General features: G+C 46.1%; 1 protein-coding gene, 1 long non-coding RNA gene and 1 pseudogene across 2 annotated transcripts; 2 read left to right on the top strand and 1 right to left on the bottom strand.

The window, feature by feature from the left end:
* Nucleotides 1-15402, top strand: part of LOC125546569 — a 38629-nt pseudogene extending 23227 nt beyond the window's left edge.
* Nucleotides 15403-18953: 3551 nt separating this feature from the next.
* On the bottom strand, nucleotides 18954-25650 carry LOC125542584. The gene is made up of 3 exons (XR_007297962.1): nucleotides 25326-25650; nucleotides 25161-25247; nucleotides 18954-20186 (listed from the first exon to the last, which is right to left on the bottom strand). It is a non-coding gene; the product is annotated as an uncharacterized LOC125542584 (long non-coding RNA).
* Nucleotides 20203-22675, top strand: LOC125542583 (PR5-like receptor kinase). Its single transcript, XM_048705666.1, has one exon. The coding sequence runs from the start codon at nucleotides 20630-20632 to the stop codon at nucleotides 22562-22564; it is 1935 nt and encodes a 644-aa protein (XP_048561623.1). The 5' UTR covers nucleotides 20203-20629; the 3' UTR covers nucleotides 22565-22675.
* Nucleotides 25651-26469: the final 819 nt, after the last annotated feature.

The following is a 26469-nucleotide window of genomic DNA, read 5'->3' as shown; positions in this document are numbered from 1 at the left end:
AAGTAACATTTTTTAAATGATGGATTGTGATTTCATATATGCAAATTCTAAATTTTATAACTAAAAATATAATAAACTAAAAAAACATTGACCATATCTAAAACTAACATTTCTATAACAAATGTTTTATTTAACATTTCTAACAATTCTACAACATTAATACAGAAAAAACTAACATTTCTATATATAACTAACATTTCTATAACATTAATATAGAAAAACTAATAACTAATAATAGAAAACTAAAAACTAAAAACGAAACAAAAATTCTATATGTGTGTGTATGTGTGTGTGTTGTGTGTGCAGGCGGCGGTGCGGGAACCGGGGACGCCCGCGACGGCGAGCCAAGGCGATCGACGGCGCCGGCGGCACGCGCGGCGGCTTCGATTGGAGGGAGGAGAGGGGGGACTGAGGCTCACATCGCGGGAGAGGTCGAGGCGACGGCGACGGCGACGGCGACGCGGGCTGGTGCAGGGACGGGGATGCGGGCCGGTGCGGGGACGGGGACGGGCCGGCGACACGGACGACGAAACCGGTTCTAAAGAGTACCGGGTGGTGGCTGGAACCGGTACTAAAGACCAACCCTTTAGTACCGGTTCCAGCCACCAACCGGTACTAAAGGTGGTGCGCTGGCGCAGGTGCGGTGCGACAAGTTTAGTCCCACCTCGCTAGCCGAGGGGCGCCCGCACTGGTTTATAAGCCCCAGTGCGGTAGCTCTCTCGAGCTCGTCTCTTAAGCAGGCCTTCCGGGCCTACATCTGCTGCTATGCCTTGATGGGCCTATTGGGCTAGCGGGCCTGCATTCTAACCCAATTAGAATTTGGTTTCTAGTCGTATGCAGGCTGCTGTGGCCCAGTAGGTGGGCTTTTTTCATTTAGTTTTTTCTTTTCTGCTTTATTTATTTAGTTTTATTTATTTTTTAGTTATTTTTTGCTGTCTTTAGAGTTTCTTTGTGAATATTTTTGCTTTAGGTACAAAAATTTAGAAACTTTCAGTTAATGCCGGTAGTTTTCAAATTTGAATAGTTTAAATTTTGAATTATTTGAAATTTGTGTGAATCACTAGTTTGTGAATAACTTAACTTTAAAAATACATTTTTTAGTGATTCTTTTTTTATTATGTTTAATATTAGTGTGTTTTATCATTATATTCAATTTGGTAATGCTTAGGTTATTTAAAAAAAATGAAATGCCTTTGTAACATATGAGTTTTCGTCCGGAACCCTAATAGTTCGAAAGAGATTGTCCATTTTGTACACGGAGTGTATCCAGTTTTTGCCGTAACCCTCTCTACTTTTTTGCACATTCTATGTGGGTGAAATTATGATACCATGCCAACTTTCAACCTTTTCGGAGTTCATTTGAAGTGTTTTTCAATTTAGCTGAAAAAATCAGTAAATGAATGAAAGAATTTGTTTGCACATAAAATTTCTTCGCGTTTCAAATGCCAAAACACATAACTACCCTAACTATTACAGAGGTTCCCTCCTGGGTGTGAAACACAGAAGACAGTGATGATAGTGAAGCCGATCACATCCCAGATCTTTGGGTGTGAAACTTTTTCTTCACGTGTGTCCCTTTGCGCCGTAACCATGGAAAATCTTCATCATTTAACGGGATGCTCGGGTCAATATTCACTGTGAATGGAGCAATTTCATCAAAATTTTCATAATCTCCTGACATGTCTGTCTTGTCATCCACTCCCACGATGTTTCTCTTCCCAGAAAGAACTATGTGCCGCTTTGGCTCATCGTATGATGCATTCACTTCCTTATCTTTTCTTTTTCTCGGCTTGGTAGACATGTCCTTCACATAGAAAACCTGTGCCACATCATTGGCTAGGACGAATGGTTCGTCTGCATATGCAAGATTGTTGAGATCCACTGTTTTCATTCCGTACTGCGGGTCTTCCGTTACCCCGCCTCGTGTCATATTGACCCATTTGCACCGAAACAAAGGGGCCTTCAAACCACGTCCATAGTCAAGTTCCCATATGCCCTATATATAACCATAATATGTTTCATTTCCCGTCTCGGTTGCTGCATCAAAGCGGACACCATTGTTTTGGTTGGTGCTCTTCTTATCTTGGGCGATCGTGTAAAATGTATTACCATTTATCTCGTACCCTTTGAAAGTCATTATATTCAAAGATGGTAACTGAGACAGCGAGTACATGTCATCTTCAATGGAGGCATCATGCATGGTACGTGTCTGCAACCAGCCGGCGAAACTCCTGGTTTGTTCACATGTAATCCAGTCATCAGACCGCTCTGGGTGTTTGGAGCGTAGAAAATTCTTGTGTTCGTCCATATACGTAGCCACCAAGGTGGAATTCTGTAGAACTGTGTAGTGTGCTTCAGTGAGAGAATGCCCGTCCATACATATTATTTGATCCCCTCCTAGCATGCCTTTTCCATCCAGTCTGCCCTTATGCCGCGATTCAGGAACACCAATCGGCTTAAGGTCAGGAAAAAAGTCAATACAAAACTCAATGACCTCCTCATTTTCATGGCCCTTGGAGATGCTTCCTTCTGGCCTAGCACGGTTGTGAACATATTTCTTTAAGACTCCCATGAACCTCTCAAAGGGGAACATATTGTGTAGAAATACAGGACCCAAAACGTTAATCTCTTCGCATAGGTGAACTAGGACGTGCGTCATGATGTTGAAGAAGGATGGTGGGAACACCAACTCCAAATTGATAAGACATTGCACCAAATCATTCTCTAACCTTGGTATGATTTCTGGATCGATTACCTTCTGAGAGATTGCATTGAGGAATGCACATAGCTTCACAATGGTTAATCGAACGTTTTCCGGTAGAAGCGCCCTCAATGCAACCGGAAGCAGTTGCGTCATAATCATGTGGCAGTCATGAGACCTTAGGTTCTGGAACTTTTTCTCTGCCATGTTTATTATTCCCTTTATATTCAACAGGAAGCCAGACGGTACCTTAATACTGAGCAAGCATTCAAAAAAGATTTCCTTCTCTTCTTTGGTAAGAGCGTAGCTGGCATGACCCTGATGTATTCCGTCTTTTCCGTGCATACGTTGTTGGTCCTCCCGTGCCTCAGGTGTATCTTTTGTCTTCCCATACACGCCCAAGAAGCCAAGCAGGGTCACGCAAAGATTCTTCGTCACGTGCATCACGTTGATTGCGGAGCGGACCTCTAGGTCTTTCCAATAGGGCAGGTCCCAAAATATAGATTTCTTCTTCCACATGGGTGCGTGTCCGTCAGCGTCATTCGGAACAGGTTGTCCGCCAGGACCCTTTCCAAAGACTACCTTCAAATCCTTGACCATATCATGTACATCAGCACCAGTACGGTGGCGAGGCTTCGTCCGGTGATCCGCCTCACCTTTGAAATGCTTGCCTTTCTTTCTTATGGCATGCCTGCTCGAAAGAAATCGACGATGTCCCAGGTACACATTCTTCTTACAATTAGCCAAATATATACTATCGGTATCGTCCAAACAGTGCATGCATGCGCAGTATCCCTTGTTTGTCTGTCCTGAAAGGTTACTGAGAGCAGGCCAATCACTGATGGTCAGGAACAGCAACGCCTTTAGGTCAAATTCTTCCCCCATGTGCTCATCCTACGTACGTACACCTGTTCCATTCCACGGCTGTAAGAGTTCTTCAACTAATGGCCTTAGGTACACATCAATATCATTGCCGGGTTGCTTAGGGCCTTGGATGAGCACTGGCATCATAATGAACTTCCGCTTCATGCACAACCAAGGAGGAAGGTTATACAAACATAGAGTCACAGGCCAGGTGCTATGGTTGCTGCTCTGCTCCCCAAAAGGATTAATGCCATCTGTGCTTAGACCAAACCATACGCTCCTTGCGCCATCTGCAAACTCCTTCCCATACTTTCTCTCGATTTTTCTCCACTGCGACCCGTCAGCGGGTACTCTCAACTTTCCGTCTTTCTTACGGTCTTCTCTGTGCCATCGCATCGTCTTGGCATGCTCTTTGTTTTGGAACAAACGTTTCAACCGTGGTATTATAGGAGCATACCACATCACCTTGGCAGGAATATTCTTCCTGGGCCGCTCGCCCTCGACATCACCAGGGTCATCGCGGCTGATCTTATAGCGCAATGCGCCGCATACCGGGCAAGCGTTCAAATCCTCGTACTCAACGCGATAGAGGATGCAATCATTAGGGCATGCATGTATCTTCTGCACCTCTAACCCTAAAGGGCAGACAACCTTCTTTGCTTCGTACGTACTCTCAGGCAATTCGTTGTCCTTTGGAAGCATATTCTTTATCATTACCAGCAACTTTCCAAATCCCTTGTCGTATACACCATTCTCTGCCTTCCATTGCAGCAATTCCAGTGTGGTGCCCAGCTTTTTCTTTTCACCTACACAATTCGGGTACAACAATTTTTTGTGATCCTCTAACATGCGCTGCAACTTCTTATTCTCCAAATCACTTGCGCAATTTCTCTTTGCATCGGCAATGGCCCGACCTAGATCATCAACGGGCTCATCTGATGCCTCTTCTTCAGCTTCTTCCCGCATTGCCGGCTCAGCTTCTTCCCGCATTACCGGCTCAGCTTCTTCCCCCATTGTTGTATCTGTTGGGTTACGTAGCAATAATTCAAAATTTTCCTACGAGTCACCAAGATCTATCTATGGAGTCATCTAGCAACGAGGGAGGAGTGGATCTACATACCCTTGTAGATCGCGCGCGGAAGTGTTCAAGAGAACGGGGTTGATGGAGTCGTACTCGTCGTGATCCAAATCACGGATGATCCTAGCGCCGAACGGACGGCACCTCCGCGTTCAACACACGTACGGAGCAGCGACGTCTCCTCCTTCTTGATCCAGCAAGGGGGGAGGAGAGGTTGATGGAGATCCAGCAGCACGACGGCATGGTGGTGGAAGTAGCGGGATTCCAACAGGGCTTCGCCAAGCGCTGCAGGAGGAGGGAGATGTGTCATGGGAGGGAGAGGGAGGTGCCAGGGCTTAGGTTTTGTTGCCATCCCTTCCCCCCACTATATATAGGGCCAAGGGAGAGGGGGGGCGCAGCCTTGGCCCTTCCTCCAAGGAAGGGTGCGGCCAGGGAGGAGTCCCTCCTCCCCAAGGCACCTCGGAGGTGCCTTCCCCCTTTAGGACTCTTCCTTTCCCCCTTCTCTTGGCGCATGGGCCTCTTGGGGCTGGTTCCCTTGGCCCATATAGGCCAAGGCACACCCCCTACAGCCCATGTGGCCCCCCGGGGCAGGTGGCCCCACCCGGTGGACCCCCGGGACCCTTCCGGTGGTCCCGGTACAATACCGGTGACCCCGAAACTTGTCCCGATGGCCGAAACAGCACTTCCTATATATAATTCTTTACCTCTGGACCATTCCGGAACTCCTCGTGACGTCCGGGATCTCATCCGGGACTCCGAACAACTTTCAGGTTACCACATACTAATATCTCTATAACCCTAGCGTCACCGAACCTTAAGTGTGTAGACCCTACGGGTTCGGGAGACATGCAGACATGACCGAGATGACTCTCCGGTCAATAACCAACAGCGGGATCTGGATACCCATGTTGGCTCCCACATGTCCCACGATGATCTCATCGGATGAACCACGATGTCAAGGACTTAATCAATCCCGTATACAATTCCCTTTGTCTAGCGGTACGATACTTGCCCGAGATTCGATCGTCGGTATCCCGATACCTTGTTCAATCTCGTTACCGGCAAGTCTCTTTTACTCGTTCCGTAACACATCATCCCGTGATCAACTCCTTGAACACATTGTGCACATTATGATGATGTCCTACCGAGTGGGCCCAGAGATACCTCTCCGTTTACACGGAGTGACAAATCCCAGTCTCGATTCGTGCCAACCCAACAGACACTTTCGGAGATACCCGTAGTGTACCTTTATAGCCACCCAGTTAAGTTGTGACGTTTAGCACACCCAAAGCACTCCTACGGTATCCGGGAGTTGCACAATCTCATGGTCTAGGAAAATGATACTTGACATTAGAAAAGCTTTAGCATACGAACTACATGATCTTGTGCTAGGCTTAGGATTGGGTCTTGTCCATCACATCATTCTCCTAATGATGTGATCCCATTATCAATGACATCCAATGTCCATGGTCAGGAAACCGTAACCATCTATTGATCAACGAGCTAGTCAACTAGAGGCTTACTAGGGACATGGTGTTGTCTATGTATCCACACATGTATCTGAGTTTCCCATCAATACAATTATAGTATGGATAATAAACGATTATCATGAACAAGGAAATATAATAATAACTATTTATTATTGCCTCTAGGGCATATTTCCAACAGTCTCCCACTTGCACTAGAGTCAATAATCTAGTTCACGTCGATTTTGTGATTAACACTCAAGGTCACATCCCCATGTGACTAACACCCAAAGAGTTTACTAGAGTCAATAATCTAGTTCACATTACCATGTGATTAACACTCGATGAGTTCTGGGTTTGAACATGTTATGCTTGTGAGAGATGTTATAGTCAACGGGTCTGAATCTTTCAGATCCGTATGTACTTCGCAAATTTCTATGTCATCTTGTAGATGCAACTACTACGCTACATTTGGAGCTATTCCAAATAACTGTTCTACTATACGAATCCAGTTTACTACTCAGAATAATCTGGATTAGTGTCAAAGTTTGCATCGGCGTAACCCTTTACGACGAACTCTTTTACCACCTCCATAATCGAGAAAATTCCTTATTCCACTAGTTACTAAGGATAAATTTGACCGCTGTCTTGTGATCCAATCTTGGATCACTCTTGTACCCCTTGACTGACTCATGGAAAGGCACATTTCAGGTGCGGTACACAGCATAGCATACTGTAGGGCCTATGTCTTAAGCATAGGGGATGACCTTCGTCCTTTCTCTCTATTCTGCCGTGGTCGAGCTTTAAGTCTTAACTTCATACCTTACAACTCAGGCAAGAACTCCTTCTTTGACTGATCCATCTTGAACACCTTCAAGATCATGTCAAGGTATGTGCTCATTTGAAAGTACCATTAAGAATTTTGATCTATCCTTATAGATCTTGATGCTCAATGTTGAGTAGCTTAATCCAGGCTTTCCATTGGAAAAACACTTTCCAAATAACCCTATATGCTTTCCAGAAATTCTACGTCATTTCTGATCAACAATATGTCAACAACAGATATTCATCGGAAATTCTATAGTGCTCCCACTCACTTCTTTGGAAATACAAGTTTCTCATAAACTTTGTATAAACCCAAAATCTTTGATCATCATCAAAGCATACATTCCAACTCCGAGATGCTTACTCCAGTCCCTAGAAGGATTGCTGGAGCCTTGCATAATTATTAGCATCTTTCAGGATTGACAAAACCTTCCGGTTGTATCACATACAACCTTTCCTCAAGAAAATCATTGAGGAAACAATGTTTTGACATCCTATCTGCAAGATTTCATAAATAATGCAGTAATCGCTAATATAATTCCAACAGACTCTTAGCATTGCTACGAGTGAGAAAGTCTCATCGTAGTCAACTCCTTGAACTTGTCGGAAAACATCTTAACGACAAGTCGAGCTTTCTTAATGGTGATACTTACCATCATTGTCCGTCTTCCTTTTAAAATCCATATGTACCTAACAGCCTTACGACCACCAAGTAGTTCTTCCAAAGTCTACACTTTGTTTTCATATATGGATCCTCTCTCATATTTTATGGCCTCGAGCCATTTATCGGAATCCGGGCCCACCATCGCTTCTCCATAGCTCGTAGATTCATTGTTGTCTAGCAACATGACTTCCAAGACAGGATTACGTACCATTCTGAAGTAGTACGCATCCTTGTCATCCCACGAGGTTTGGTAGTGACTTGATCTAAAGTTTCATGATCACTATCATAAGCTTCCACTTCAATTGGTGTAGGTGCCACAGGAACAACTCTTTGTGCCCTGCTATACACTAGTTGAAGTGACGGTTCAATAACCTCATCAAGTCTCCACCATCCTCCCACTCAATTCTTTCGAGAGAAACTTTTCCTCGAGAAAGGACCCGATTCTAGAAACAATCCCTTATTGCTTTCGGATCTGAGACAGGAGGTATACCCAACTGTTTTGGGTGTCCTATGAAGATGCATTTGTCCGCTCTGGGTTCGAGCTTATCAGCCTGAAACTTTTTCACATAAGCGCCGCAGCCCCAAACTTCTAAGAAATGACAGCTTAGGTTTCTCTAAACCATAGTTCATACGGTGTCATCTCATCGGAATTACGTGGTGCCCCTTTTAAAGCGAATGTGGTTGTCTTTAATGCCTAACCCATAAACTATCGTGGTAATTCGATAAGAGACATCATGGTATGCATCATATCCATTAGGGTGCAGTTATGATGTTCGGACACACCATCACACTATGGTGTTCCAGGCTGTATTAGTTGTGAAACAATTTCCACAATGTCTTAATTCTGTGCCAAACTCGTAATTCAGATATTCATCTCTATGATCATATCATAGATATTTTATCCTCTTGTCACGACGATCTTTCAACTTCACCCTGAAATTACTTGAACCTTTCAATAATTCAGACTCGTGATTCATCAAGTAAATATACTCAACATCTACTCAAATCATCTGTGAAGTAAGAACATAACGATATCCACTACATGCCTCAGCACTCATTGGACTGCACACATCAAAATGTATTACTTCCAACAAGTTGCTTTCTAGTTCCATTTTACTGAAAACGAGGCTTTCAGTCATCTTGCCCATGTGGTATGATTTGCATGTCTCAAGTGATTCAAAATCAAGTGAGTCCAAACGGTCCATTTGCATGGAGTTTCTTCATGCATATACACCAATAGACATGGTTCGCATGCCTCAAACTTTTCAAAAACGAGTGAGCCCAAAGATCCATCAACATGGAGCTTCTTCATGCGTTTTATACCGATATGACTTATGTGGCAGTGCCACAAGTAGGTGGTACTATCATTACTATCTTTTGGCATGAACATGTGTATCACTACGATCGAGATTCAATAAACCATTCATTTCAGGTGTAAGACCATTGAAGGTATTATTCAAATAAACAGAGTAACCATTATTCTCCTTAAATGAATAACCGTATCGCGATAGACATAATCCAATCATGTCTATGCTCAACGCAAACACCAATCACGATGGTAGAGGGAGCGTGCGATATTTGATCATATCAACATTGGAAACACTTCCAACACATATCGTCAGCTCACCTTTAGCTAGTCTCCGTTTATTCCGTAGCTTTTATTTCGAGTTACTAACACTTAGCAACCGAACCGGTATCTAATACCCTGGTGCTACTAGGAGTACTAGTAAAGTACACATGAACACAATGTATATCCAATATACTTCTATTGACCTTGCCAGCCTTCTCATCTATCAAGTATCTAGGGTAATTCTGCTCCAGTGGCTGTTCCCCTTATTACAGAAGCACTCAGTCTCGGGTTTGGGTTCAACCTTGGGTTTCTTCACTAGAGCAGCAGCTGAATTGCCGTTTCATGAAGTATCCCTTTGTTCCCTTGCCCTTCTTGAAACTAGTGGTTTCACCAACCATCAACAATTGATGCTCCTTCTTGATTTCTACTTTTGTGGTGTCAAACATCGCGAATATCTCAAGGATCATCATATATGTCCCCGATACATTATAGTTCATCACGAAGCTCTAGCAGCTTGGTGGTAATGACTTCGGAGAAACATCACTATCTCATCTGGAAGATCAACTCCCACTCGATTCAAGCGATTATTGTACTCAGACAATCTGAGCACAAGCTCAACAATTGAGTTTTTCTCCTTAGTTTGTAGGCTAAGAAAATCGTCGGAGGTCTTATACCTCTTGACATGGGCACGAGCCTGAAATCCCAATTTCAGCCCTCGAAACATCTTATATGTTTCGCGACGTTTCAAAACCGTCTTCGGTGCCTCAATTCTAAACCGTTTAACTGAACTATCACGTAGTTATCAAAATGTGTATGTCAGATGTTCGCAACATCCACAGACGACGTTCGAGGTTCAGCACACTGAGCGGTGCATTAAGGACATAAGCCTTCTATGAAGCAATGAGGACAATCCTCAGTTTACGGACCTAGTCCGCAAAATTACTACTATCAACTTTCAACTAAATTTTCTCTAGGAACATATCTAAACAGTAGAACTGAAGCGCGAGCTACGACATAATTTGCGAAGACCTTTTGACTATGTTCAGGATAATTAAGTTCATCTTATGAACTCCCACTGAGATAGACATCCCTCTAGTCATCTAAGTGATTACATGATCCGAATCAACTAGGCCGTGTCCGATCATCACGTGAGACGGACTAGTCATCATCGGTGAACATCTTCATGTTGATCGTATCTACCATACGACTCATGCTCGACCTTTCGGTCTTCTGTGTTCCGAGGCCATGTCTGTACACATGCTAGGCTCGTCAAGTCAACCTAAGTGTTTCGCGTGTGTAAATCTGTCTTACACCCGTTGTATGTGAACGTTAGAATCTATCACACCCGATCATCACGTGGTGCTTCGAAACAACGAACTGTCGCAACGGTGCACAGTTAGGGGGAACACCTTCTTGAAATTATTATGAGGGATCATCTTATTTACTACCGTCGTTCTAAGTAAACAAGATGCATAAACATGATAAACATCACATGCAATCAAATAGTGACATGATATGGCCAATATCATATTGCTCCTTTTGATCTCCATCTTCGGGGCTCCATGATCATCAACGTCACCGGCATGACACCATGATCTCCATCATCGTGTCTTCTTGAAGTTATCTCGTCATCTATTACTTCTACTACTATGGCTAACGCTTTAGAAATAAAGTAAAGTAATTACATGATGTTTATGTTGACACGCAGGTCATAAATAAATTAAGACAACTCCTATGGCTCCTGCCGGTTGTCATACTCATCGACATGCAAGTCGTGATTCCTATTACAAGAACATGATCAATCTCATACATCACATATATCATTCATCACATCCTTTTGGCCATATCACATCACATAGCATACCCTGCAAAAACAAGTTAGACGTCCTCTAATTGTTGTTTGCATGTTTTACGTGGCTGCTATGGGTTTCTAGCAAGAACGTTTCTTACCTACGCAAACCACAACGTGATATGCCAATTGCTATTTACCCTTCATAAGGACCCTTTTCATCGAATCCGATCCGACTAAAGTGGGAGAGACAGACACCCGCCAGCCACCTAATGCAACTAGTGCATGTCAGTCGGTGGAACCGGTCTCACGTAAGCGTACGTGTAAGGTTGGTCCGGGCCGCTTCATCCCACGATGCCGCCGAATCAAGATTAGACTAGTAACGGCAAGCATATTGAACAAAATCAACGCCCACAACTACTTTGTGTTCTACTCGTGCATAGAAACTACGCATAGACCTAGCTCATGATGCCAATGTTGGGTTACGTAGCAATAATTCAAAATTTTCCTACGAGTCACCAAGATCTATCTATGGAGTCATCTAGCAACTAGGGAGGAGTGGATCTACATACCCTTGTAGATCGCGCGCGGAAGCGTTCAAGAGAACGGGGTTGATGGAGTCGTACTCGTCGTGATCCAAATCACCGATGATCCTAGCGCCGAACGGACGGCACCTCCGCGTTCAACACACGTACGGAGCAGCGACGTCTCCTCCTTCTTGATCCAGCAAGGGGGAGGAGAGGTTGATGGAGATCCAGCAGCACGACGGCATGGTGGTGGAAGTAGCGGGATTCCAACAGGGCTTCGCCAAGCGCTGCGGGAGGAGGGAGATGTGTCATGGGAAGGAGAGGGAGGCGCCAGGGCTTAGGTTTTGTTGCCATCCCTTTCCCCCACTATATATAGGGCCAAGGGAGAGGGGGGCGCAGCCTTGGCCCTTCCTCCAAGGAAGGGTGCGGCCAGGGAGGAGTCCCTCCTCCCCAAGGCACCTCGGAGGTGCCTTCCCCCTTTAGGACTCTTCCTTTCCCCCTTCTCTTGGCGCATGGGCCTCTTGGGGCTGGTGCCCTTGGCCCATATAGGCCAAGGCGCACCCCCTACAGCCCATGTGGCCCCCCGGGACAGGTGGCCCCACCCGGTGGACCCCCGGGACCCTTCCGGTGGTCCCGGTACAATACCGGTGACCCCGAAACTTGTCCCGATGGCCGAAACAGCACTTCCTATATATAATTCTTTACCTCCGGACCATTCCGGAACTCCTCGTGATGTCCGGGATCTCATCCGGGACTCCGAACAACTTTCGGGTTACTGCATACTAATATCTCTATAACCCTAGCGTCACCGAACCTTAAGTGTGTAGACCCTACGGGTTCGGGAGACATGCAGACATGACCGAGATGACTCTCCGGTCAATAACCAACAGCGGGATCTGGATACCCATGTTGGCTCCCACATGTTCCACGATGATCTCATCGGATGAACCACGATGTCAAGGACTTAATCAATCCCGTATACAATTCCCTTTGTCTAGCGGTACGATACTTGCCCGAGATTCGATCGTCGGTATCCCGATACCTTGTTCAATCTCGTTACCGGCAAGTCTCTTTACTCGTTCCGTAACACATCATCCCGTGATCAACTCCTTGGTCACATTGTGCACATTATGATGATGTCCTACCGAGTGGGCCCAGAGATACCTCTCCGTTTACACGGAGTGACAAATCCCAGTCTCGATTCGTGCCAACCCAACAGACACTTTCGGAGATACCTGTAGTGTACCTTTATAGCCACCCAGTTACGTTGTGACGTTTGGCACACCCAAAGCACTCCTACGGTATCTGGGAGTTGCACAATCTCATGGTCTAAGGAAAATGATACTTGACATTAGAAAAGCTTTAGCATACGAACTACATGATCTTGTGCTAGGCTTAGGATTGGGTCTTGTCCATCACATCATTCTCCTAATGATGTGATCCCGTTATCAATGACATCCAATGTCCATGGTCAGGAAACCGTAACCATCTATTGATCAACGAGCTAGTCAACTAGAGGCTTACTAGGGACATGGTGTTGTCTATGTATCCACACATGTATCTGAGTTTCCCATCAATACAATTATAGCATGGATAATAAACGATTATCATGAACAAGGAAATATAATAATAACTATTTATTATTGCCTCTAGGGCATATTTCCAACAGTATCATCGTATTCAGGGAACCCATCATGGCCAGGATAGTTGTCTTCATCCTCTTCTTCTTCATTGTCTTCCATCATAACCCCTCTTTCTCCGTGCTTGGTCCAAACATTATAGCGGGGCATGAAACCGGACTTAAACAGGTGGACGTGAATGGTTCTTGACTTAGAGTAATTGTTATCATTCTTACATCCAACACATGGACAAGGCATAAAACCATCCGCCCGCTTGTTTGCCTCAGCCGCAAGCAGAAAAGTTTGCACGCCATTAATGAACTCGGGAGAGTATTGGTCATCGTACATCCATTGTCGTCTCATCTTCATTACACAACACCGAAAAATACCAAATTAATACAAGTTCATACATAAAGTTCATACAACACTTAAATGCAACAAACAAATAACTCTCTAGCTAAAGAATTTAAATGCAACAACAAATGCGATCAAGATCGCAACTAAGGTAACAATTGATCCAACAGCATAATGATACCAAGCCTCACTATGAATGGCATATTTTCTAATCTTTCTAATCTTCAAGCGCATTTTCTCCATCTTACTCTTGTTATCATCGACGACATCGGCAACATGCAACTCCAATTCCATCTTCTCCCCCTCAATTCTTTTCAATTTTTCCTTCAAATCCTCGTTTTCTCTTTCAACTAAATTTAACCTCTCGACAATAGGGTCGGTTGGAATTTCCGGTTCAACTACCTCCTACAAACAAATATCTATGTCAACTTGATGGGCATAATTTGTCATAAACACGAAATGCAATAAATAGTTTTAAAAGAGAATATACCACATCTGAATCATAACCCAGACAAGGGCCGACGGGGACAGATATCAAAACCATGGCACTATGTATAACAAACAACGTATGGGTAAGATAATTATACGAGTAACTATATATCCAAATCACACAAACATCATTTTTTTATATAAAACATTCATGAACAAGAGGCTCACCACAAGGTGGTGCCGGCGATGGGACGTTGCGGGCGATCGACGGTGGTTACGACGGAGATTTAGAAGGCACTAAGTAAACCACACCTACATATGCAAACTAAGTGTTATTTTTGACCTCAAATTGCATAAAAATCAAATACTAGCACATATATATAATTCCTCCCAAATTACTAAACTCACAAATCAATCACTATATAAAGCATTGCAAGAGCTAATCTAGCAATGAGAGATGAAAGGACAAAGTTGCTAACCTTTGTGATCATTTGAATGGATGGGGGCCTTCAAATCTTGACAAATTTTGGGCAAAATGTGTGATGAGTTTGAGAGGAAGAGGGAAAGAACAAAGAGGAGAGGGGAAGGGGAAGAACAGAGCGAGCTCGGGTGGACGAAGGGTGTATGTAGGACCACCTTTAGTACCGGTTCGTGATACGACCCGGTACTAAAGGTGCTGGAGGGGCCCCGGACTGACAACATCCTGCCACCACTCAATTTAGTACCGGTTCGTGGCATGAACCGGTGCTAAAGGTTCGCCACGAACCGGTACTAATGATGTCCGCCTGCCTAGCCGTTGGAACCGGCACTAATGGACACTAATGGACACATTAGTGCCGGCTCAAATTCAAACCGGCACTAATGTGCTTCACATTTGACCCTTTTTCTACTAGTGTTGGATGTAAAACCACAAAGTATTCTCTTAGATGACAACTTTGATGCTAAACTTTCTGATTTTGGATTATGCAAGCTCATTGACAGGGAGATGAGCTAAGTGGTTACCAGAATGAGAGGCACACCTGGATATTTAGCTCCAGAATGGTTGACATTGCAGATCACAGAAAAGGCAGATGTCTACAGCTTTGAAGTCGTGGTCATGGAAATCATCAATGGAAGAAAGAACCTAGACACTTCCTGGTCAAAAGAGAGCATCCATCTCATCACCCTATTGGAGAAAAAGGTGAGGTCAGAAGAGAGCATCCATCTCATCACCCTATTGGAGAAGAAGGTGAAGTGTGATTGCTTGGTAGATTTGATTGATAATAACAGCAATGACATGCAAGCACACAAGCAGGATGTAACTCAGATGATGATGCTTGCAATGTGGTGTCTGCAGATTGATTGCAAAAAAATGCCTAAAATGTCCAAAGTCGTCACGGTCCTGGAAGGTGCCATGGATGTTGACACCAACATAGATTATAACTTTGTCGCAACAGGTCGAGCTAATTTTGGTAATGATGGAAGTGTGAACTCCTCAGCTCCACCTGTAGGCTCAGATCTATCAGGTTCCAGGTGAAATGAGACCGTCCCGAGAAGATATCCAATTAGACTGTGAGCAGTAGATTTTGTTACTTAGAACAGAAGCCCTGATCTGTAGTATTTATTTGCTGAAATTACTACAATTTGAAACCCCTATCTCGGGTTATTTTTATCTTCTTTTTTCGCGAATACGCAAGCTGCGTATCTTTGTATTGATAGAAGGAGAATGTAGCATAGGATTACAATGCTTACAAGGCCATGAACGCCGGAGGCATGGTGCACGAGCGTTGGAGCAGACTTGGAACCAAGGGTCTGCTCAGCCCTAAAGTCTAGCCGAGCAGCTACTCGCCGGGGATGATGTTAAGCAGCCCTTTGGCGCCTGCCTTTGCCCATAGGCGCACCTCATCCTTAATGGTGCCGGAGACTAGGGTGATGGAGGGAGTGGCTCGGTCGAAGATGCACGTGTTGCGGTGTTTCCAGAGCCACCATGCCGTGAGTATGATGAGGGAGGAGAGGCCCTTTCGCACAGGGGCCGGCGAGCGGTCGATGCAGGAACCCCACCAAGTTTGGAAAGGTGTGTCCGCAGATGGAAGATCGACGGCCATGCGAGCCCAGCCGAGAACCTCGTGCCAAACCTGCCGCGAGAACGAACATGTCGCGAGGAGGTGGTGCATGGACTCGAGCTCCTGATCACAAAGAGCGCACGCATCCTCGTGTGGCAAGCCGTGGCGGGCAAGTCGCTCCGCGGTCCAGCAGCGGTCTTGCATGGCAAGCCAAAGGAAGAACCTGACGCGGAGAGGCGCCCATGGACGCCAGGTGAGTCGCCAGTGGGGATCTTTGCAAGCACCAAAGAAGAGTGCCTTGTAGCAGGAGCTCGCCGAGTAAGAGGCGGAAACAGTCCAATGCTAGGAGAGCACGTCCGGCGTGGAGGAAAGCGGTGTGTGTCGCACCTGGCGCCAGAGGTCGACGTATTGCACCATGGCCGCCGGGCCAAGAGCGCCTCGTATGTCTTGGACCCAAGAACGCAGGTGAAGGCCGTCGCGCACGCTGCGGTCCTTGCGGAGGCGGCGCGGGACGAGGGTGTAGACGAGAGGGGCGATCTCAGCCACGGACTTGCCGTTGATCCAGTGGTCAGTCCAAAAGCGACAAGTGTTGCCTGAGCCAAGCTGCCAGCTTGTGGAGGCGCGGAAGATGGCGTTTGCGTCGGCGTCGTGGGGGGTAGGAAGGTGGCTCCAAGGTCGTGAGGGGTCTGTGCGCTGGAGCCACAGCCAGCGGACGCACAGGGACAGGCCCGTGCGGTAGATGTCGCGTACGCCAAGGCCGCCGAGGGAGATGGGGCGGGACACCCGCTGCCAGTTGACGCGGCATTGGCCTCCGTTGGCCTCCTTGTGGCCTGCCCAAAGGAATCCGCGGATGATCCGATTCACCTTCTTGATGGCCGTTTTGTTGAAGGCGATGGCCGCGAGGAAATGCGTGGGGATGGCGCAGAGGACGTGCGGCACTAGGGCAAGGCGATCGCTTTGAGAAAGCATGGAGGCTCGCCAGGTGGATAGCTTGTGGCCGAGCTTGTCGATGATTGACTCGAGACTCGTCGAGCAGGTCTTGCGGACGGCGAGAGGCAGCCCTGTACTATACCATACATAAACTCATCTTTTATTCCTGTATCCAGTTTTCCTCTATAAATGCACATCTGCTTCTAGTTATCACAGTTGAATTAATAGCAACAATCATAACTAGAAAAACAAGAAAATAAACAAAATGAAAGTAAACTGGGTATTTTTTTTCTCGAGAGTACGCAAATTGCGTACCTTAGCTTTATAGAAGATAGAGGTTTGAATACACGAAAATAACAATCCCTTGCGCACAACCTGTCACAACACTCCACACCGGCCAGTCCGAAGACAGCCCCCCACACATGACAACAACAACAACAAGAAGAAAAGCCTGTCCTAAACTGAGCAGCAAGGCCGCGTCTCAACCAATGCCGCCACCTCCAAAAAGAACATCTTCATCTTGACTTTCCTCGTTGACGCGCCATCCTAAAGAGGGTGGATTGCGGAATTTGGTCCATCCCGAGAAAGGCGTCGTCTTGGACACACTAGAAATGGTGTGCATAGCGCCCCTACAGAACGATCTTGGAAAGCAGCAAGCGCCGGAGGAAAGCAACCTAGGACCTACAAGCCGTGTCTCCAAACACGATACTCCCAAGAGAGGAACGACGTCGAGGACGCCACTATCGCGCCGGTCCAACTGCAAACCTAGGCTTTCGCCCGGAGACATCAACCATACCACAATGAAGCAAGTACCGTGTCGACACACCTCGGCGACGCCTCCAAGGAGGGAAACGACACCCACGGGCGTCGTCGTCGTCGCCGGCCCCGACCGAAGGCGGACAAAGACTTTCGTCTGTGACGTCGCACACCATCCTCCTCGCCCACCGGAATGGGGCAGCCATCCACGTTGTTCACACCGCCGCCGCCGCAGGAAATCAATGTCGTGGCCGATGTGTCATGGAACACCGACGACCCGCACGACGAGAGCCCACCTCTCTACCAACTCCAATCTGGCCGAGCACCCACAACCCCCACCGTCGAGCACCTCCTGTGGTCAAGGGACGGCCGCACGCTGATGTCACGCTCCTGACAGCAGCCGTACAGACCGGGGCCCCAGCCCAGATCGGGCCCTGGCTGGGCCCAGATCTAGCCCGCAGCACCCTCTCCATGGCCGCTGGTGGCAGCTCCACTACGATTTCCGCCGCCTCCAGGAAGCACCACCGACGGCCGCGGCGCTGCCAGCTCCGCCTCCATGGCCCGAGGAAGCCGCACGGACGCAGACCTCGCGCCACAGCCTCTGCATCGCCGCATCCAGGCCCGCGCCGCCGCTTCCATGGCCGCTCACCCCTCCGAGCTCCGGGTCCTCCGCCAGCCTTCACGCAGCTCCGCCACGACCCTCCTCTCGCCACCCACCGCCTCACAGCACCGCCCGATGAAGCCCTCCTTCACGCGAAGACAGTCCCGCCGGGCGCGCTCTCCTCCCCGCTGCCTTCGGCGGCTAGGGGGCCGCCACCACCGCCAGGACCGGCGGCGGCGGCCTGGTGGATCTGGGGTAGGTGGCTTGCTGGTTAGGGTTTCGTCCCCCCGGGGTCGCCCGCGCGTGCGACCCGGGAGGGGAAGGGGGCATGGGATTAAACTGGGTATTTATGGGAGTAACTAATAAGCATTGATCAGTTAGTTACCACAAGTGCCTTTAAGTTCTGCACCGATTGTACCTGGTTTTCATGACATAGGCAGTGCCGAACATTAAAAATATGGCTTAATTTCTACAAGGGGAAATATGGTTTAATACTTAAATTTCCTCAGAAAGGGAAAATATGGCTTGAACCTAACTTTGTTGCAATAGAAAGTAAAATGCTACATGTATTTGGGGTAGCGTTGTAATTTTGGGTTTTGCCCTTTCTTCGGCTTGTGCATAACCTCTTTTTCTATCAATACATCTAGTTGCAAAGCTTTTGGGGTTTTCTCAAAGATAAAAATATGCAAAACATGCATTCCCACAAGGCTTTTGCCACCCTAGTCAGCACCAAATTAATTTTATCAGGTTCACCATTAGCTGCTTCATTAGATCAACCATTAAATATATTTCTGTACTATATATAAATCTCTGATGCTGCATGAACTAAAATGTAACCATTCTTGCGGTATGATCTCTTTCGGTAGCCATTTCGACATCGTAGGGAGAACCACAGAAAACTCTAGTTTAATTCTCAGCGAGATACGTAGGTCGGCTGATAGGAGTATTGAGAAATGCTTCTTGCAGGAGCCATTTTTGTCAGCGTCCATCACATCCATTCCTTTCACGCATCAGATGCGTTATCAGTAAGCTTGAACCTGCTAGAACAGAACTACAAACATAACAACAATTTGATACTATAATTTAAGACAGAAGTACCCACGAGACCCCGACATCCTGGCAAGCTACTCGTGATAAAGACTGAAATAGAGGATAGATTAGTCTTCTTCAGACCCGGGGTACTTGAAGATCATCTTGATCAAGCTGGCGTCTATTCTCTGGGTAGCAAGGTTAATGGTGTTGGGTTAGTCCTCCAACTTTCGAATTCATGCACTCAGACTATCTCAGGAGCAAGGGCAAGCATGCTTAGAATTAAAACAAATAACAAAGCTTGCCAAATACTCGTATTATGGGATATCTTTCAGTTGTGATATATATGAGGCGGGGTAATTCAGTAGGACAATCGCAGCCACATAGATGGTATAGCCTTGGTCAAGTCTTTGTTTATTCCAGTAATCCAGTTCATTCAATGGAACTCTTAATTAATTAACCTGCTCATGTGTTAATGCAATGCTGACTGCTCAGCAATTTTAAAATAAACCATGGTGGTTTTCCCTTCTTGACAGTGGTACCAGGCTAAAAAATTAACAAACTAGAACTACAATTAATTTGGAAGAGACAAGGTACATACCAGTACTGAGAAATAGAATTCCAACCAGCTAATACCAGCTGCTAGATTCATTTCTATCAACGGCACAACCAAAAAGGTCGTGCAACCTAAGATTCGGCCCTACAAAATGTGTTAAAAGTAAACAGCTAACAATTAACAGAGATGTTCGCAAAGATCACAAGGTTTTCGCCCACCCACGTTTGCACGCAAACCGCAGAGTTATGGCGAGTGAGGACGGGTTGACGAGTGAAGGAGGACTCCAGCTGCTTCCAGGCAGCTGCCAACCGCTGTCAACTTCAGCTTGTCCCCAACCACCAGGTACCTAGATGGTTGCTGACTCAAGATTCTGGGTCTGACTGTAGCTATAAAAACCATAACACAGCAGATCAGGAATGAACAAATTAGGATGTGCAATCTAACGATTTTCATGAAAGGCAAACATAAAACAAAATTCCATTCCACATCAGCTTCAAGATTTTTTTTAGGCAGCAAAATTAATCAAACAATAGATTATACACATGCACAGATTCCCTTTTTTTTGGAAGACTCAGTACAGGTACAAATTTGAAAGGGACTAAACAAGAAAACAAGCACCGCAAGCAAGTCTAGTCCTATCAAACAGTCATCGCTACAGAGCATGTTAGGCTGTTTTTATGCTGATCGTTGAATGATTCAACACACAGATGCAGTCCCTGTCGGCAATCCCCTATCATTCTTCCATGTTGTTAGCTGTCACAGGAGCCCAGTTGCAAGTTCGCAACTCAAACTCTGATTCAAGTTCGGTGCAAGCAAAATCATAACACAAATGGCAGTGGCGAGTACCTCTTCGGCTCTCTGTCGCCTGCCTCTCCTTCTCGTCCTCCTACTCCTCGCTGCCACCAGCGAGGCCACCACATTCAGTGTCATCAACCGATGCTCCTACACCGTGTGGCCAGCCGCTGTTCCGGTTGGTGGTGGCGTGAAGCTCGATCCGGGGGAGATGTGGGAGATGGACGTTCCCGCTGGCACCACGAGCGGGCGCATCTGGGCACGCACAGGCTGCTCATTCAATGGCGAAGGCAACGGGTCGTGCCAAACTAGCGGCTGTGGCGGCTTGCTCGCCTGCAAGGACAATGGTCAACCGCCCAACACGATGGGCGAGTTCACGCTTGGCCAAGGCCAAACGAGTGACTTCTTCGACATCTCCCTCATCGATGGCTTCAACGTGCCCATGGACTTTCTGCCGGTGCTGGTTCAGGGAAGGTCAGAATGCAGCAGGGGCCCAAGGTGCGCAGCCAACATCACATATCAGTGCCCAGACGAGCTGATGGTGCCGGGGGGTTGTAACAGTCCATGCAGGATCTTCGGGGGGGACACTTACTGCTGTACTGGGAGCGCGACAAGCAACTGCGTCCCCACGAACTACTCAAAATTCTTTAAGCGGCTGTGCCCAGATGCCTACAGCTACCCCATGGATGATGCCACCAGCACTTTCAGTTGCCCGGCCGGCACCAACTACAAGGTAGTCTTTTGTCCCCTGACCAATCAAGCAATACCGCCGAGTCCTCTGCCTGCACCCCCGGCTGTGGTAACACCTAGTGGGCCAACAACCATGAAACCAAAATCCTCCACTGTAAGAACAGTAGTTGCAATTTTAGCTCCTATAGGCGGCTTCATCTTTCTGTTCCTCGTCACTTTCTATTTTTGTAAACGAAGAACCCAACAACGGCATGAGATGGAGGAAGAGGAAGAGGAAGAGTTTGGGGAGCTACAAGGAACACCAATGAGATTCACATTTCAACAGCTAAAAGCAGCAACTGAGCAGTTCAAAGACAAGCTCGGGGAAGGAGGATTTGGGTCTGTTTTCAAGGGACAATTTGCTGATGAAAGGATTGCGGTAAAACGTTTGGATCGATCTGGCCAGGGGAAAAGAGAATTTTCGGCAGAGGTTCAGACAATTGGCAGCATTCACCATATTAATCTGGTGAGATTGATTGGTTTCTGTGCAGAGAAATCCCACAGGCTCTTGGTATATGAGTACATGCCCAAAGGATCCTTGGACAGATGGGTCTATTGTCGACATGACAATGATGCTTCTCCTCTGGATTGGAGCACGCGGTGCAAGATTATAACTCATATAGCTAAGGGCCTCTCTTATCTTCATGAGGAGTGCACAAAACGAATTGCTCATTTGGATGTCAAACCACAAAACATCCTCTTAGATGATGACTTTAATGCTAAACTTTCTGATTTTGGACTATGCAAACTCATAGACAGGGATATGAGCCAAGTGGTTACCAGAATGAGAGGCACACCTGGATATTTAGCTCCTGAATGGTTGACATCACAGATCACGGAAAAGGCGGATATCTACAGCTTCGGTGTCGTGGTCATGGAAATCATCAGTGGAAGAAAGAACCTCGACACTTCCCGGTCAGAAGAGAGCATCCATCTCATCAGCCTATTGGAGGAAAAGGTGAAGAGTGATCGGTTGGTAGATTTGATTGACAATAACAGCAACGACATGCAAGCACACAAACAAGACGCAATTCAGATGATGATGCTTGCAATGTGGTGCTTGCAGATTGATTGCAAAAAAAGGCCTAAAATGTCTGAGGTGGTAAAAGTATTGGAAGGTGCGATGAATATAGACATCAACATAGATCATAACTTTGTTGTGAATCCAGCAAATTTTGGTAGTGTTGCAAATGTGAGCTCTTCAGCTCCACCTCTAGCTTCAGATGTATCAGGCCCCAGGTGAAACAAGACGATCCTGACAAGGTAGCCAATTAGATTGTGAGTAGGGGATTCTCCCAAAGCTATGATCTGCTGTATTTTCTCAAATTATTACAATCAGATGAACTTATTTGTATTCCTTTGTTCAGGTTTTCCTTGTAACACAAACCTGCTTTGAGCTATCATGGTTGAAATTAATACTAACAAGTTTTAAACTTCTCGTAGCTCCAATAAAGCAGATAAATGCAGAGTAAAAGCAAATTGGCAATCTGAGGGACTAACTAATTAACATCAATCAGTTGGTATGTTAGTTACTACAAGTGCCTTTATGTTCTGCAGCATTTCCACTGCCGTTTTATGACATTAGGTACAACTTGATTTCCTCAAAATGAGAAAAGATGGCTCAAACCTATTGTAAGCCATTTTGAGAAAACTGTAAAATGCTACAAGCATTTGATATTTTTTGCCCTTTTTTAACACTCCAGATAACCAAAAGTTTGATAATTGGTGAGATATTTATTAGTTCTTGTTTCCATTGACTGAGGATTTTGCTACATGTTCAATCCAAAGATTTCAGATTTTTAGCTAAATTGTGAATAGGAAGAGGAACTCTATTTGAGACTTGGCTTGCAAATCTAAGAAATTAACTGTAAATTGCCTAGATTTCTCCAGTAACCGCACACATATATCATTTTCATCAATTCAGTGTCACACAGTTCCTGGATCTTGATCCATATTTCCCGGGTTCCCTCCATAAGGTTCTTCTGACCCTAACACTATCCCAGCCCTGTAATTGTATCCGAGGGACTAACTAATAAACATCGGTCAGTTGGTATGTTAGTTAGCGCAAGTGGCTTTATGTTCTGCAACATGTCCACTTGGTTTTTATGACATTAGGTACAGCTTGATTTCCTCAAAAGAAGAAAAGGTAGCTCAAAGCTATTGTACGGCGTTACGAGAAAACTGTAAAATGTACGTGCATTAATAATTTTTTGTCTTTCTTAAATCCCAGATAACCAAAAAGTGTTGATAATTGATGAGATGTTTATTCTTGCTTCCATGGACTGTGAAAGGATTTTGCTACATTTTCAATACAAAGAATACAGATTCGTAGCTTGCAAAGATGTGAGTAGGACGAGGAACTCAGATTAAAATTTAGTTTGCAAAGTTTATAAACTAACTATAAATTGCCCAGATTTTTCCAGTATCTACACACATATATCGTTTTCATCAATTAAGGTCACAGTGCCCCACGGATCTTCAATCTTGAAACATATTTCCTGTGTTTTGCCCCATGAGGTTCTTTTAAACATAACACTATCCCTGCCCTGTAACCGTATTCACCAGCGAAGGAAGCACTTCAAGGACCTAATCAACTGTTAACTCAAGGTTGCTGCTCCAGTACTCCAGGATATTAAGAAGCCTGGTTTGCATTCTTTACATATTGGCCAGAGAACCCAAGATAACAAGGCTCTGGCCATCCTTCTCTGTTGCACGGGAACCGCAGAACCATCATAGTGAATAAGACATTTTCGTCGGTAAAGACGTCTTGGTCTTGAGCTGATTCCTAGCAGCTTCTGAGCCTCTACAGCAGATGAATAAGTCAATTTTATTGTTTTTGTCCAGTTTCTCCCGTGCAAATCTGTTTCTAGTAATTGTACTTGAAATTAATAGCGTGTTTAAATTTTCCACATGTGCGGAGAAAGCAGAGAGATGCACCGTATGAAAGCAAATTAGGACTTCGAGACACTAATAAGCACCAAATGTTTAGTATCAACAAGTGCTTTTTGTACTAGCAATAATCCACTAAGTTTGGAAACGCAGTGAGTTCCTTTATTGGTCTCTAAGCTCTCTTTGTTGCTTCACAGTTCCTATGTGATACTTCAGTTTTACATGGAGAGGCCATCATGCAGATCTGACAAAAATTCTTATTTTGCGAAGAGGGCTACAAATGGACTTTACACCCTTCTGCAATACTAGAACTTCTGTTTCAGAAAAAAATGACTCATTTTATGGGGACTGCTGAAATTCAGAGTTTTTTTAATAAAAATAACTGCACAATGAGATATTTGCTATACAATGATGACCAGAGGGCAGAGGAGGTAGTGATGTGCATCAAGTTCTTATGTCTAAAAAGATGGCTCGGCTTTCTCAAAAGATGAAAAATACGGCTTTCAACTGTTTAACTTGTCGTGCTCAGAAATATTTAAATGCTACTAATATTTTCTGAAGTTTGGAACAACATCTTCAAAGTCAGATGTTTACAGCTGTGGCATGGTTGTGATGGAAATGCTGAGTAGGAGGAGTTGGATGACGGTCCATGGTTTGATAGCCAAGATAAGCTTCGTGACAAAATAATCACGGGGCAAGAACTGGAATCGGTAAGTAAACTTGTCAACTATAATGATGCCTCCTAACAATTGGTTTTTTTCCTCTGCACCACCCGCCAACAGATGAACCCAAGCCATGAAAATGTTCTACTGTACCAAGACATATACACATCACTACATCAGCAAGACATATACACATGACTACATCTACATCAGCTACGCCAAGTTTAATCCCATTCGGTTTTGGACTCATGACGTAATGTAATGCTGTTGCACCAAATTATCGCATACCTAGATTGCAATACATTGAATTGCCTGGCGTTGGTGTGGTTCATCCCCATCCCCATCCTTATCCTTGACCTGCCATGCTTGTCCCTACTGAAGAACCCATGCGTGAGTGTTTCATCATTGAATTGCTGGCCGAGCGAGTAATTGATAAGCGAGTTGGTTAATTACCTCCGCCGACGAGGATTGAGGGGATGAAGCCGAAGTCGGCAACGCGGTTCCCCTCGCTGGAGGCCGGCGATTAGGGGCGGCGCGCCTGCTGATGGGGCGTAGTGGAAAGATGTGGTACTGGGCGGGAGGAATGGCGGCAGCAATGCCCTGCTTCCGGACGGCCCAGCTCACCGGCGACTTCGCCGCGGATGGGGCGCCGCCGGCAACGGCTGGAGGAGAAAGGTGTTTTTTTCTTCTTAGATTTTTTTAGGGGCAAGGAGGAAGGGTATGAGCAGGCCCCTGCCTCATGCAGGCGTAGAAAGCCCAGCCTATGCAGCCCACGGAATGTAGAACAGTTTTTTGTAGCGCTTCAGCTCTGTTTCTAATAAAAGCACGAGAAGGCGGAGAACCAAACAATCTCATCCATCGAAAGGGTTGAATCCTACGATTCATGTGGCTTGGATGTTTAACGCCAACCATGTTTTACCCACGCTGCCACAAGTGACCCCGCACCCACGTATTCCTGTGTCTTTCCTTCTTTCCCATGGTCCGGTTCTATTTTACAAAACCGCTCCACATTCCTTGTTGTGGTGGATCTAGACGAGGGGGTTGCCACCGGCCCCGTTCGTTGCGCCGGCCATAGAAGAGGGACAGAGATCTAAGGGAAGCACGGCGATGATGCCGTTCATTGAGAAGGACACAATGGCCTAGGCGTCGCATGGCGGCCTGGGCATCGCGGGTGCGGTGACCTGGCTGCGGCCGCCATCGCCGATCCACTCCACGCGCGGCCTGCCCTTTGCCGACGCCCACCGCGTACTGCCGCCCCACTCTTCCGCCCCTTCAATGTTGCCTCCCTTCACACCGATGCTGGGGATGCGCTGCACTGGCAGCTCCCCTCCATTCTTGCCGCTACTAATCCCTGTAATCTCGCCCCCTTCTTTTGTACTGCTCTCTCTGATTGTCGCTTGTCCAGGTTGCCAAACGAGCAGAGGCGTGGTCGCGGCCAAGACGAGAACAATGGGAAGCTGAAGCTGCCTGCGTGTTTGTGTTCATCACAGGTGCTCTCTCTTTTCCATCTTTTTTTTGTACTTCATCGGATGATCATTGAATACTAATTCCCATGTCTACAGGAGGAAGAAGCATGGCGGTCCGTGTGCGGGGGAGC

The sequence above is a fragment of the Triticum urartu genome, chromosome 3 (genome assembly GCF_003073215.2).
Source record: "Triticum urartu cultivar G1812 chromosome 3, Tu2.1, whole genome shotgun sequence".
In the NCBI taxonomy this organism is placed as follows: Eukaryota; Viridiplantae; Streptophyta; class Magnoliopsida; order Poales; family Poaceae; genus Triticum; species Triticum urartu.
Note: the sequence above shows the minus strand (reverse complement) of the source record. Positions and strands in the feature narration are given on the sequence as shown.